This window comes from Aythya fuligula, chromosome 3, assembly GCF_009819795.1.
Source record: "Aythya fuligula isolate bAytFul2 chromosome 3, bAytFul2.pri, whole genome shotgun sequence".
In the NCBI taxonomy this organism is placed as follows: Eukaryota; Metazoa; Chordata; class Aves; order Anseriformes; family Anatidae; genus Aythya; species Aythya fuligula.
Window position 1 is genome coordinate 60,169,599 of NC_045561.1, and position 13,665 is coordinate 60,183,263.

The 13,665-nt window shown below is 38.8% G+C and overlaps 1 protein-coding gene across 2 annotated transcripts in view; it reads right to left on the reverse strand.

The window, feature by feature from the left end:
* SNX14 (sorting nexin 14) overlaps positions 1-13,665 on the reverse strand; it is a 55,396-nt gene that overhangs the window by 14,012 nt on the left and 27,719 nt on the right. The window contains exons 16-21 of one of the 2 annotated variants that reach the window (XM_032183916.1): positions 12,982-13,008; positions 9,213-9,345; positions 2,753-2,954; positions 1,696-1,779; positions 1,459-1,559; positions 979-1,090 (exon numbers count right to left, since the gene is read on the reverse strand). In XM_032183916.1, coding sequence (XP_032039807.1) covers positions 979-1,090; positions 1,459-1,559; positions 1,696-1,779; positions 2,753-2,954; positions 9,213-9,345; positions 12,982-13,008 — 659 coding nt within the window. The remainder of the gene's footprint in view (positions 1-978; positions 1,091-1,458; positions 1,560-1,695; positions 1,780-2,752; positions 2,955-9,212; positions 9,346-12,981; positions 13,009-13,665) is intronic. The other variant, XM_032183917.1, reaches the window with a different exon arrangement.

Sequence of the window (13,665 nt, forward strand, 5' to 3'; positions counted from 1 at the left end):
CTTACAATGAGCACCCTAAGCTTGTTTAAACAATGCAGTTTCATCTAGAGGGAAGGTTGTGTTTTTTTTTTGTTGTTTGTCTTTGTGTCTGGAACAAAATAACAGCCTTTAACTGGAAGACAACCATCAAAAATCATTCAACAGTTCGGTAGCATGCTAAGAGCATGGCCACCCCAGCAGGTTCACACAATGAAGGGGAGAAGCAGAAATGAAGCACTGCAGTTCAGACACAACTCTCCTGGACTATATTGGTGCCAGAACTACAAGAGCTACAATTACATGAAGACAGAGAAGCCACAAAGGTAAGACTTAGCAGCTCCAGCACACTATTGGGAAGAAGCTGCATTTCTGGCCAAGCTGTGAAGTCCCGCTGCAGTTCAGTTATTGGATTTATTATCAAGTTTTCCATTAGATGTCAAGAATTTCTCTACCTCAATTTCCATTTGGCCTGCCTACATCACACATACCCCTGCTTCAAATAATATTAAGCAGCTCATGCTAACAGGGAACTGAACACTAGTTAATATTAAAAATCTTAAATATTGCACTTTTCAGATTAAAATAAATATTTTTTAATCAACTAACACCCAAGGGTAGATTACATTAAGAAACAGTTTATGCCATCACACCTGTAAAAAATGACTGACTTGTAGAGATGTAACTTGTGACAATGCCCTAAGTCTTCTTGTCCTATGAAATTTGTTAGAGAAATCTTATCACCTTGCTTGCTGACACAAAGGTGCAAAGCAACCACTTAAATGCTTTTTTCCATAATCTTAAAATGTGTTTTTTCTTTAAGGAGAAAGTACTAGCATACCATACTTTGTGAACAGTAATTACAAGAGCTGTGAAGGAGCAGAGTTGTTATTTCCCATATGCATATCCTCACACAACAGTATCTATTCATTACTACCAGTATTCAATCACAGTATCAGAAGTATTATTATTTGTTAGCACAAACAACTGCATATTACATACCAAGATTCACATCGGGCAACATTTTATCAAGAAACTGAGTCTCTCCTCCATTAGGGGACAGGAAGTCAGCTAAAAGTTGGCTGTTACTTAGTTCTGGATGTTGCAGAAGTTTCTTTGAAATTGACAGAAAGAGAAATATAAGTACTTTAATCTTCAAAAAATCAGTTTGTCTATAGCAAAAAATATATACACAAAGAACATTATCATAAAATGGCTTGGGTTGGAAGGGACCTGAAGTATCATCTAGTTCCAATGCCTCTGCCATGGGCAGAGGTGCCAACCCACTAGATTACATTACCATAGATACTGTCATCTCCGAAATATTTGTTTTCAGTCACATGAAACTTTACCTGCAAGCTTTACTTGTCCACTTGAACCCTTTATATAATCCATTACTTAGAAACAACAAAAAAAAATAGCAGATATTTATTAGTTTTTTATTCTTAGCTTAGCATATTCTCTCCTTCAGAAGTTTGATACCTGCAGATATTCCTGAAACTCTTCCCTCTTGGATTTTAAGAACTCATAGTTCTTGGGGCCAATGATTCTCTTTGAAGGAAGCTGAGCATCAGGAAATGTACCTAATAAAGATATCAAGCAGGTTAAATTATTCTTGTAACAGAGCAAACACTGTTTTCTTTATTTTAAATTCCAGCTCAGTACTGAATAACAATCACAGTAGTGGGAAAGTAGGTTTCTAGGTGACAGAGAACATACCATGAAACTCCGTTAGCTTGGACTCGAGCACGTAAAATTCAAGGTACCTCCTGTAGACAGACCAGTGTTCAGGCTCATGCCCAACTGAGGAAACAAAAAAAAAAAATACAGTAGTAAAGATAAACCAGGTTATATACCACTTGATAGATGAATTAAGCAACAGCAAGTATATGTTAGACTTTTATATGTTGGATTATTATAGGAAAGACCTCAATATTAGTCCCCCATATTGCAGTAATTAAAAAAAAATCCCAGCTAGGTATTAAAGTATTAAATTAAAACGCATACTAGACAGAGAGAAAAGGTACTAGCAAGGAAATTATTCCATTAAGTGATTTCCTAAATACTAATCAGTAGAGCACTGCATAACTTTAAAATGTATTACGACTATGTTAGATCTATTTTTCAAGCTTTTAACCAAGTGATTTACAGAAATATTACTTGCTGAATACATCCTTTGCACCATCAGCTTCTATCCTTCTTTCTCCTGGAAGATATCACTACACAGCTCTTAAAAACTTCCTGCTTACTGTGGAAGTATTATTATAACACAAATCCATGAAGTCCCAGTGCAATGCTATTCTTTGACTCAATATGGATGTCTTACTACCTAAATACTGAACTATCTGCAGGTCAGGGTGGTTCCCAATAAAAATAGCTTATTTTGCTAAAAGTTATATTTTAAGGTCATAGAAAAAAAACATTATTCATTATTACACAGTTCAAAGAGGGTGAAAGAAAAATATGCCAGGTGTCCGTTAATATGAATCACAGGATCAACTTTTTTCCCTTCTCTTTTGGAAAAAGAAATTCTCAAACTTTTGCATGAAGTCTACGTGGAACTGATTCATGCTGCAGAGTCAATTCTCAACTTGTAAATATTAAATGTAATCGTTTAGCTTTCAAATACACTTCCCCAGAACTTTCAAGTCTTTATTTTGAAATCAGAAAAAAACCAAGTATGCCTAACACACTGGAAACAGCTATCAGAATACATCATAACAGTATTTTGAGTTAATTTTTAAATGACATTTTATTTATCCACAACATCCCATACCTGCCCTTCTATCATTTCTCTCCACATCAATGCAGAACACTGGAATTCTCTCCTTTCTGTCTTTTCTTTCCAAGGAGGGATCATCAAAAAAGTCTACATATGGGATGCTAATTTTCCATGCAGAAAGGTTGCGGGGTGTATTTGGGGTAGTAACAGCTTCCTCGGGAGAATCATCTTCCATCACCATAACACCTTCTTCAATCTGTGAAGATTCAAACATTGACTAGAGTTAAACATTCAATAGAGTTCTATTTTAGTAGGTTCAGTCTACCTTTGCAAAACATATATGACAGTAAAAGAATCAAGTCTTTAAGTACATGCTCCAGATCACTAGGGAAAAAAGAACAAAAATCCGTATAATTAATGGAGTTTTCAGGTAGATAACTCTTTATTTTTAGAATGACTGCAGATTAAACTGAAGTTAGCAAATTTTAATAATAACTGAAAACTTTTGTAGTGCTATCAAATTTCATATCTGATACTTCAGAGAAGAGAGACAGGGGAGAGAGAAGCAAAGCACACAAGAAGAGACAGCTAGAAGAATGTCTTCGACACAGACCATCTGAGTGCTACAGGAACAGTGCAGATTTAGCTGTGCTGCATTTTCCAACATACTGGTACTCAAACTGAAGACTCGAGCTTATTAGGTCAGGCCAAGAAGCTATCTAAACACATGAGACAGAAGTCAACAATATACCAATCTAACAGGGCTCCCACCCAAAAGCTGAGTGTGATGGAGTATGCTGCAGACACGTGAATTTGACTTGCTCTTTAAGGTGCAACACAGCCAAGACTGGGAGTGAATTATTTCCACAGGCCAGAGCTAGTTTTATGCAAAGCCATCGTCAGCATCACTGCGTTTCCCATCAGTTCCAGTTTCAGCATCACATTCCCATAAAGAGAGGCACCAGGGAGCAACAGAGATATAACCCTTGCTGGGTTTCATAGACTCAGACTCCACACCATAAAATACGAAGCTGTTTTTTCTGTATGCAAGAAGGCCTTAGAACCAGTGCCATGTGAACGTTGAAGAAATCCTCCCAAACTGGATCTGTGATCCCAGCACCACACTGACATGCTTTACGTTCCTGATACTGCTCATTACAAACAGGCTAAACTTCCCACAGGTAATGAATCACCAAACTGATACTCAGTGCACTAAATTTTTATGTTCTGGTACCGTATTTTTTTTTTAGGATCACAAACAAAGATTATCTTAAACATTTAAGTTGAAAAATCCAAGCTTAAGCAGCTATCCTTGGGAAGCAATTTATTTGTACAAACAATGGTTAAGCTGATTCTCATTGAGCAGATGGAACAAAGAATAGTAGAAAAGCGACCAGAAGTAATGAAAATTATTTCTGCAAATGAGACAGCACCTGTGAAAAGGAAGGGTAGCGCTGGTCTTAGACTCAACTATATAGACTTAAGAATACCACCATTTATTAAAGTGAAAATAGAAAATTTTAACGTACAAATTTTAAACATGAAACTAAAGCAAACTGAAAAGCTTGAGTTTAATTTTAAGTTCTTTTCCCTTAAGCTTCACAATTTACAGCTGAACTCCCCACAAAGGCAAAAGCCTAGATGACTTAACAAGCTTTGCCTGGGTTGGGATAATCTAATTAATGCAGTATAGCACTACAGCATCCCTGAAATAATTTCATGAGTTGCAGATTTGGCTCCCCACGTATTAACAAATGCATTTTGGCTGTGCTACAATATTCACACAACCGTGACTCAGCTGCAGCTGAAACACAAATGGTTCAACTCACTGAGGTGGTTTCATACCTACAGGTAATTAAGCTTCTCCGTGTTGCTCTCTCACTCCTCAAAAGGCCAGGGGGCAAAAATATGATGAAAACCCATGGGTTGAGATAGGAACAGGGAGATCACTCAACAGTTGTCATCATGGATAAAACAGACTCAGTGTAGGGAGATTAATGTAATTTATTGCCTATCACTAGCAGACTAGAACAGTGGGAAGCTAAAACCACCTTCCCCTCATCCACCCTCTTCTACCTCCTCCCCCGAGTGGTGCAGGGGAACAGGGAATGGGGGCTGCGGCCAGTCCCTGATGCATGTAAAACCACCACACTTTTTCCTTCCATTTACCCAATTTACTCAGCAAAAAGCGAAGTTGTGGCAGGCAAAGAGCAGTCTCAATTCCACATAGAATGCACTCTGCTAAGATAGTTCACAATTTGAGGGCTAAATCACAGGCTGTGCTCTTTCACTTAATCAAAATTAATTAATCAAAAATAAATCAAATTAATCAAAAATAAACCAAGCCTGAAACAAACAAATTACATGATACAACTGTAGGACTAACTTACAGAAGAATGGAATAAATGGGACAGATACTCTCTGAGCAGCAACTACTTGCTTAGGTATAGACTTCATCAAAACTCAACTCTTGCCTACATTTTCTAGTTTCTTTCTTCCTTTAATTTACCCTCGCTTGCAACTCTTACTTCTCATTTAGTTTTATGCATTGTATTACCCTAGTGGCTGACACAGAGATTGCACTGACACCACTGCACAGAGGTAGCATAAGGACAGGATATAGAGGTCAGCTGTCTTTTGAGATGCTTATAGAGGGGCCATAAACTCGCTGTCTTGTTCACTTGACCCTTCTGAGGCTGTACTCCATCAGCAGCAGTTCCACACTTTTGTAACTTCCCTCAATCCATCACCTGACTTCCAGCCTGGTTTTGGCACTAATGCTATGCGTATTCTCAGGTATTCCCACTACGGGAACCACAGCACTTCATTAATTACAATCCAGGAAGCATGAATTTCTGGGGGTTATAATCCTTTCTAATCAGGCCCCCAATCTATCACAGTTATCAGTTGGCTCAGTCTCTGTTTATTTCACCCAACAGAGACACAAATCCGAGCCTACAGGTCTTCTTGCCAACCTGGGAACAATACCCATGATACAATATGCACAACATCTTGTTATATTTAAATTTAGTTTACAAAAGACCAAGTCTCGTTTCATGGAATTACTGTTATCATGTTAGCAGCTTACAAAGCTATCACTCAGAGCCACAGAAGGATGCTAGTACTTACATGTACTTCTATCTGTACGTGATTTCCTTAAACCACATGATTTTTCATACAGGCTTTTAATGGTAGCCAATAAGACTTTCTCAAAAAAAAAAAAAAAAAAAAAAAAAAAACTGAAGCTGAGACGTTGTTCTGACTTTTCTAATATTGCACAGACCTCCATTTCACTACCATTCTTCACCTTCTATCTACCTTGAATCCGCCCAGTTTACATGAACACCAATTACTTCAATACCATATTGAGATCAAACTCTAGAGTAAGAAATGAATCCCATTTGTTCTGCACATGTACTAATCAAAAGTTGCTAGGTTTGTGTATTGCACTGCTGCTGTTTTACAATTATACTGTCTGAAGCACTTGCCAGATCATGTTTTGACTAGGACAGCTCCTCTGACTATGTGACACTCACCAGGAAACTGCATTTCAGCGCTTACTGTGATACTGTTAAACTATTAAATTCTGTATATTCCATATTCACTCAGGAAGTGAAGCCACAGGTCTGTCCAGCTCATTGGATGTATAGGAACTGTCCATCATTTATCAACAGTCCTGGCTATCGGGGGAGGTCCTAATCGACTGGCGGCTAGCAAACGTGACGCCCATCTACAAGAAGGGCCGGAGGGCTGACCCAGGAAACTACAGGCCTGTCAGTTTGACCTCAGTGCCAGGAAAGCTCATGGAGCAGATCCTCCTGAGAGTCATCATGCAGCACTTGAAGGGGAAGCAGGCGATCAGGCCCAGTCAGCATGGCTTTATGAAAGGCAGGTCATGCCTGATGAACCTGATCTCCTTCTATGACAGAGTGACGCGCTGGGTGGATGAGGGAAAGGCTGTGGATGTGGTCTACCTTGACTTCAGCAAGGCTTTTGACACCGTCTCCCACAGCATTCTCCTCAAGAAACTGGCTGCTCTTGGCTTGGACTGGCGCACGCTTCGTTGGGTTAGAAACTGGCTGGATAGCCGGGCCCAAAGAGTCGTGGTGAATGGAGCCAAGTCCAGTTGGAGGCCAGTCACTAGTGGCGTCCCCCAGGGCTCGGTGCTGGGGCCGGTCCTCTTTAATATCTTCATCGATGATCTGGACGAGGGCATCGAGTGCACCCTCAGTAAGTTCGCAGATGACACCAAGTTAGGTGCGTGTGTCGATCTGCTTGAGGGTAGGAAAGCTCTGCAGGAGGATCTGGATAGGCTGCACCGATGGGCTGAGGTCAACTGCATGAAGTTTAACAAGGCCAAGTGCCGGGTCCTGCACCTGGGGCACAATAACCCCAAGCAGAGCTACAGGCTGGGAGAGGAATGGTTGGAAAGCTGCCAGGCAGAGAAGGACCTGGGAGTGATGGTGGACAGTCGGCTGAATATGAGCCAGCAGTGTGCTCAGGTGGCCAAGAAGGCCAACGGCATCCTGGCTTGTATCAGGAACAGTGTGACCAGCAGGGCTAGGGAGGTGATCGTCCCCCTGTACTCAGCTCTGGTGAGGCCGCACCTCGAGTACTGTGTTCAGTTTTGGGCCCCTCGCTACAAGAAGGACATGGAGGTGCTTGAGCGGGTGCAGAGAAGGGCGACGAAGCTGGTGAGGGGCCTGGAGAACAAGTCCTACGAGGAGCGGCTGAGGGAGCTGGGCTTGTTCAGCCTGGAGAAGAGGAGGCTCAGGGGCGACCTTATCGCTCTTTTTAGGTACCTCAAGGGAGGCTGTAGCGAGGTGGGGGTTGGCCTGTTCTCCCACGTGCCTGGTGACAGGACGAGGGGGAATGGGCTTAAGTTGAGCCAGGGGAGTTTTAGGCTAGATGTTAGGAAGAACTTCTTCACTGAAAGGGTTGTGAGGCATTGGAACAGGCTGCCCAGGGAAGTGGTGGAGTCACCATCCTTGGAAGTCTTCAAAAGACGTTTAGATGTAGAGCTTAGGGATATGGTTTAGTGGGGACTGTTAGCGTTAGGTTGGAGGTTGGACTCGATGACCTTGAGGTCTCTTCCAACCTAGAAAATTCTGTGATTCTGTGATTCATTGTTTAGGTGTTTTCTTTTCCCTACTCTTCTTCCCACCCATGCTTACCAAGTGAAAGGAGTGAGGTATTTCCCAATGTTTAGACAAAGTGATTTTGGTAAAAGCGTAGTATCCTCCCTTCTCCTGAATGTATTTAATAAAAGGATTTGAAATGATGCTGCACTTAAAACTTTCTATTCTTGCCTAAAAAAACATTGTCAGTTTTCTCCATAAAGATTAAATTCTACATTGTCTCTCTCTCACTGAATTCAGGAACTTCTCACAAGTAATTTCTTGTGCTCTGAAACAAAAACACGTTCCCTCTCTAAGCTTTAGTACAACTGCTTCAATAATACTTTTACTACTCATAATTCCCTTATTATACGGGAATTATACTTCTATATCCCTTGGCTACTAGAGCCTGTAAAGCAATGTTGGAAAATTAACCCATTTTCATCAGAATCTGGCCTCCCAAGAGTTACAAGATAAATGACATCAACAAGAACTTAAGTGCCCAAGAAATTAATTGCAACAATTTAAAAGACATGAATTATACAAAGAGAAGAATATTAAGAAATGCAGAAAATTCTCAATTTAAAGAAAATTCATTTCTAGTTCTACATTGCTGATTCTTTTCCACCTTCCTCTGAACACAATTCTGAACAAGATTAATAACATAAATTTGTATTTAAACTTCTATTTAGGTTGTGGAAAATGAGCTAGCAGTTAATCAAGGTGATAAACATGTCGTTTGGTGAACAACAGGTACAAAAGGCTGAAGACACATTGTTAAAAAAAAATTCTACCAATATCTGACCAATTCTCCCGCTTCTTTTAAAATTCTCCATTTATCCCTCAACTGTGCTTCAGACAGAAACATCTCGAGCAATAATTCTACCACTGGCTCTATTCACTGCTGTTTGCATGAAAGAAAAACATTAGTTGAAGTTGACACCCAAGACAAATTAGAAACAACTACTTAGTTCATGATCATGAGAGAATACAATGGATCACGGACCAACTTCATAGCAATTTCTCCATTAATTTATTTAATATTTTTAAGGCCTTGTGGCAAATTTCAAAGTAAAAGCCATGTCCCATGAGTATCTTATCACCCAGAACTATAAAATGGCACAGTATCTTTTTTAGAGAAAAATTAATTGCTTAGAAAACAATCTGACAATACTACTTTTATTATTTCTCTCTACTAAAGCTCAAAAGGTAACTGGGGACGTAGCCTTGACTTATGAACAAATACATGGAAAATGAGGCTAAGTTGCTGGTTTCTGATTACGTTATTTATGGAATACCTGCAATGAAGACAGCAAAAAAGACAAACTTCACATTTTCAAATAGGAAGGAAAACAAAATGATTAAGGTCAAGTAAAAAACATAGAGCTTTTACTCACAAAGTCATCTTCTCCTTCATTTAAGTTATAATTAGGCAGCATAGCTCCTTCCATTGCAGAACTCTTGAATACGCCCTTTATTTTGTTGCCTATTCTGCTGATTCCAAATGATTCTCCTCTTTTCTGTGTGGTCCTAGGATTACAGAAGCCAGAGTTCACAGTACAGGGCATATTACACAGCAGCTCAGCAGGTCATTGCCCAGAATTTGCAGATTAAGAGGAGAAATAAAAAAAGCAAACCCACATAGTCAATACCTCTACAATTCCACCTAACTTAAAATTCATTTATGGCAAACTTGTTTGTTGATCAATCATCAGAATTTCTTGATTGGTCTTACCAATTATTTCTTACCAAGAATTTCTTGATTGGTTTGGATTTCCCATCTGCTTAACTATGAGCTAACATTAGCACTCTTATAACAACATCACAGCAGTGCAGTCCATAGAATAAACAATTAACTATGCAAAACAATTTTGTTATGACAGCAGAGACTCTGGTATTCCTACGGGCATGCAGACCAAGAAGGTCACTAACTCTGTCCTTTTCCATGTACTCTCATTTAAACATTTATCCACTGTTGCCAAGTACTATAAATGGTGTAGTTAGATGCACTTTTCACATAAACATCCCAGAATTTTACAAGCATGTACGATTCAAGATAGATCTTGACTTTTAAGCATTAGGGACGGACAAAAGGAATGCACAAGGAACAAGACTGAGCATGAGACAAAACAGATGCAACTGAAAAATCTTGGCTTGAAGAGTCAGCCTGAATGAAAGATGAAGACGTAACATTTTCTTAAGAAATAAAGCAACTCACGATAATGAGTCCTAGAAGCAACAAGTTACAGAACAAGACAGTTTGGGCAGGAATAGCACTCTGCACTGAGAGAACAATTTCACAGCATTCTTATGGCCTTACAGAAGGCCTAGTAGAGAAGACTGTTTCTTAAGTAGAAATGCAAGTCATGACTAACTCTGGGAAGAAAAATGTTTATTGTGTGTGGAATCAACCTGAGGTTACTTACAGCGATTTGATACATACAGTTAATAGGGAAGAACATTACAGATTACTAAGACTCAAAGGACAATTAATATTTTACAGTACCAAAAATATCCTAAATAAACGTGGATTTCCTTTAAATGAAAAATGTCAATACTACTTTTTAGTAATTAGTAACAAAACAAGCAGGTAACGTGTCTCCATCCCTCATAAAACTATGCAGCCATCACCAGTTGCTGACTCAAATCACCTCTGTGTTACTAGCAAAAAACATCTTCCTGTTTATAAAGTTTACCCAGACTGTGTACATGATTAAAATTGCATAAATAATCCACTGTTCTTTCAAGTCTTTTGCTTTTGCTCTCTCTTATCATTACCAGCTCCAACAGAGGCAGGCACCATCTCTCTTTTCCATCTCTGCTAACCAAAGATAAGGTTGCCTGACTGCAGCATTAATCCATGCTCAAACAATCCTACTCAATTTAAAAACAACTTCTGTGTGCTATTGAGCTGAACTGAACTTCTTCCACATCTGGGATCTACCTGAAGCATGTGCAGGAGCTTAAACACAAGGCTAGCAGCATATGAATGGTATTCAAAGCTAAACAGCTTTATAAGAAGGTGAATGCTTTATACTTCTGACTTGACTTTTGAAGTTTTTGTCATTCCTGTCAAAATTTTACTGTTCGAAGTCTTGAGAACTGCAAATTTGTGCAAGCTTGCAGATTTAGTAGAGTATCCCAGGCTTGGATTTGTGAAGGTTTGTTTTCCCTCTGCTAAGGCTCTAGCAGTAGGCAGAATACAGCTGTGCCTGTAAGACCATACCTCACGAATAGTACTACACTGGAACAGTTTTAAGTTGACAACCTAGGATGGACCTCTCTTCACAGTGATAAACACAAGTTAAGAACACACACTGGTGACTCAGAGGCTACACAGACACACAGTGGGCAAAATATGGTAAAAACATAGGACTGGTTTGGTAAAAAACACTTGAGCAAGCACACAGAGCATAAACAAGATTAGATGAGCATGGACAAAATCTGGGGAAGTTAGTAGAGACATGGAGATAACTGCATGTTCAGACTTTTGAAGAAGCTGAGCAAAATTAAAAAAACACCCAAGAATCAGGATGGAAAATAACAGATTCACTGGCTAGGTAGAAATAGAAGAAAGAACTTGAGGCTAGGTGAAAGGGAACAGATGGGATTAAGACATGGCCAGGTTCAAAGCGGGGAAGAAGAAAGAGGAGAGGCAGTGGCCAGTTTGGAAGAGGAACCAAGTCTGCCAAGACTTGCCAGTCTGCTACTGTCAACAAATACAAACAAAACTTTTTATTGGGAAAATATCCCACTCCCTCTAGTGCTGATCCACAAAACAGCAATGTTAGACTATCAAGGCAAGGCTCTGAGAGGGAGAGTCTGCAAGTGCCAACATTCCCGATGAATGATGTGATGACAGCAGGTCAGATTTATTTATTTATTTATTTAGAGTTGCAGAATTTACATAAATGTAACATATAAAATTAGAGCTGTTAATCACTCAAGAGCTAGGAATTGCAGGACACAGATTGCCATTCCTTAATCATGGAGGGTCACAAAATAATTTTCTTATAGGATCCCTGGCTCGTTCAGTGCACAGAACAGATCTCAAGTGGCCCTCAAGTCAGGGCTATGCAGTTGAAGAAAACTGCTGTGAACCTCTGCATGGTAAAGTACCACTAGATAGGCTGAATCTATCAGACAAACTGATAGATATGTATGAAATCAGAGTATCATTTTTTTTTGGCCCAAATCCCTACACTTGATTAGGAGAAATGCTGAGTGTGCAGAGCTGCACTTAAAACCAACAAGCTAAATTATATTAATGCTATTTCTTGCCCAGCACACTAGCAAATTATAACTCCATACACTGAATTGGCACATAAAAAATTTAAAAGTTTCCATTAACTTGATTCCTAATCTGTAAAATGAAGTTGCTGATGTTCCCTCAAGACTCAAGAACGCTATGAGTAATACATAAATACCGATGCTACCACTGACAATACAAAGGAAAAGCCCATAATGAAAAGATTTTTTTCTGAGTTTGGATAGAATGTATTTGAAGCAGCACAAATAATGAGAAAAACCACTGAGCAGCTATTAAGACGTTAATGAGTGACCACAGACTACCTAGAGCATGAATAAAGAAAATTATATATAAAAAAAAAAGCACATGTTGTAATCAAACCTCTGACAGTCACAAGAAAGGCTGCATAGATGATTAATTTGGGAAATTGCTGTCTTTGAGTATTTAACTTTAAACATAATACTCATAAAGCAGTTATGTTTGCATGCAATGCCAAGGCAATTCTACTAGACACAGCTGTACAAGGTAAAACGAGCAGTTAAGTGGATGAAACCTCAAACACAATCTGGAAATATGATATGCAGGGAAGAAAATTGTGGAAAACTTTGGAAGAGCTAAAAATCACAGGCAAAAAAACACTTCAAGTTATGTAAATGTATTTCCAAGCTAACAACAGACAAATAGTTAACAGCAAAGAATATTAATATTTTGCAAACTTATGAAAATTAGTAATTAAGCAATTTCTAAACAAATGTGAAGATGACATGGGGAGAAATGCAGTTAAAATATGACATTTGCACGTTTTTAAAAGTAAAACGGATGATTAATTGCTGTTATTTATAAAGGCTGTGTGATGTAGTAATGATAGATGCAGCACAAGTAGCACACAACATTTATTGAGTGTTAGATAGACTTACCGGAAGTCATCCAAACTCAGGCTACTTCTGCAACAACAGGCACAAAAATTACCCCCGAGCCCAGGAGAAAATAATGTAAAAATAAAAAATAAAAAAAAATTACAGACCTATCTCAACAATACTGACTAGGGCTTGGACCATCACTACAGATTAATCAAAGCCATGGTAGAATAGAGTTCCTGACCTAAACTCTTTACAAAGAGAAATAAGAACAGGAGCCTGCACGTGTCATCAGCACCATTGCCTTTGAATTTAAAACCTTAGTTATTAAAACTTTTGAGCGTTCACTGGCATTCATTCTTTTTAAATCAGTAGCTGCTTCTGCTGACTTTCGTTGTTCAAGTTACCTTTCACAAGGTGCCAAGCAGGTAGCAAACTTCTTCTGTAATCTATATTGGAAAGTCACGTAGGAATCTAGTTCATTTGGTTAATATGAAGAAAAGCCTATGGACTTATTTTATATAATAAAGTCATATGTATTAGATAAAGTAGAAAACACTTTTAATTAGAAAAAAAAAATAAAGTATTTTAAGAATTGTCTCTTCTTTTTGACATCTTGCATAACTTGGTACATGGAATCAATGCCTCAGTCATCAACCCAGTAATTCCAATCAAAATGTTTAAGTTTATCCATAAATACAGCCACTGCACATGATTCATTTTTAATTCACTGGAGCTACTGAA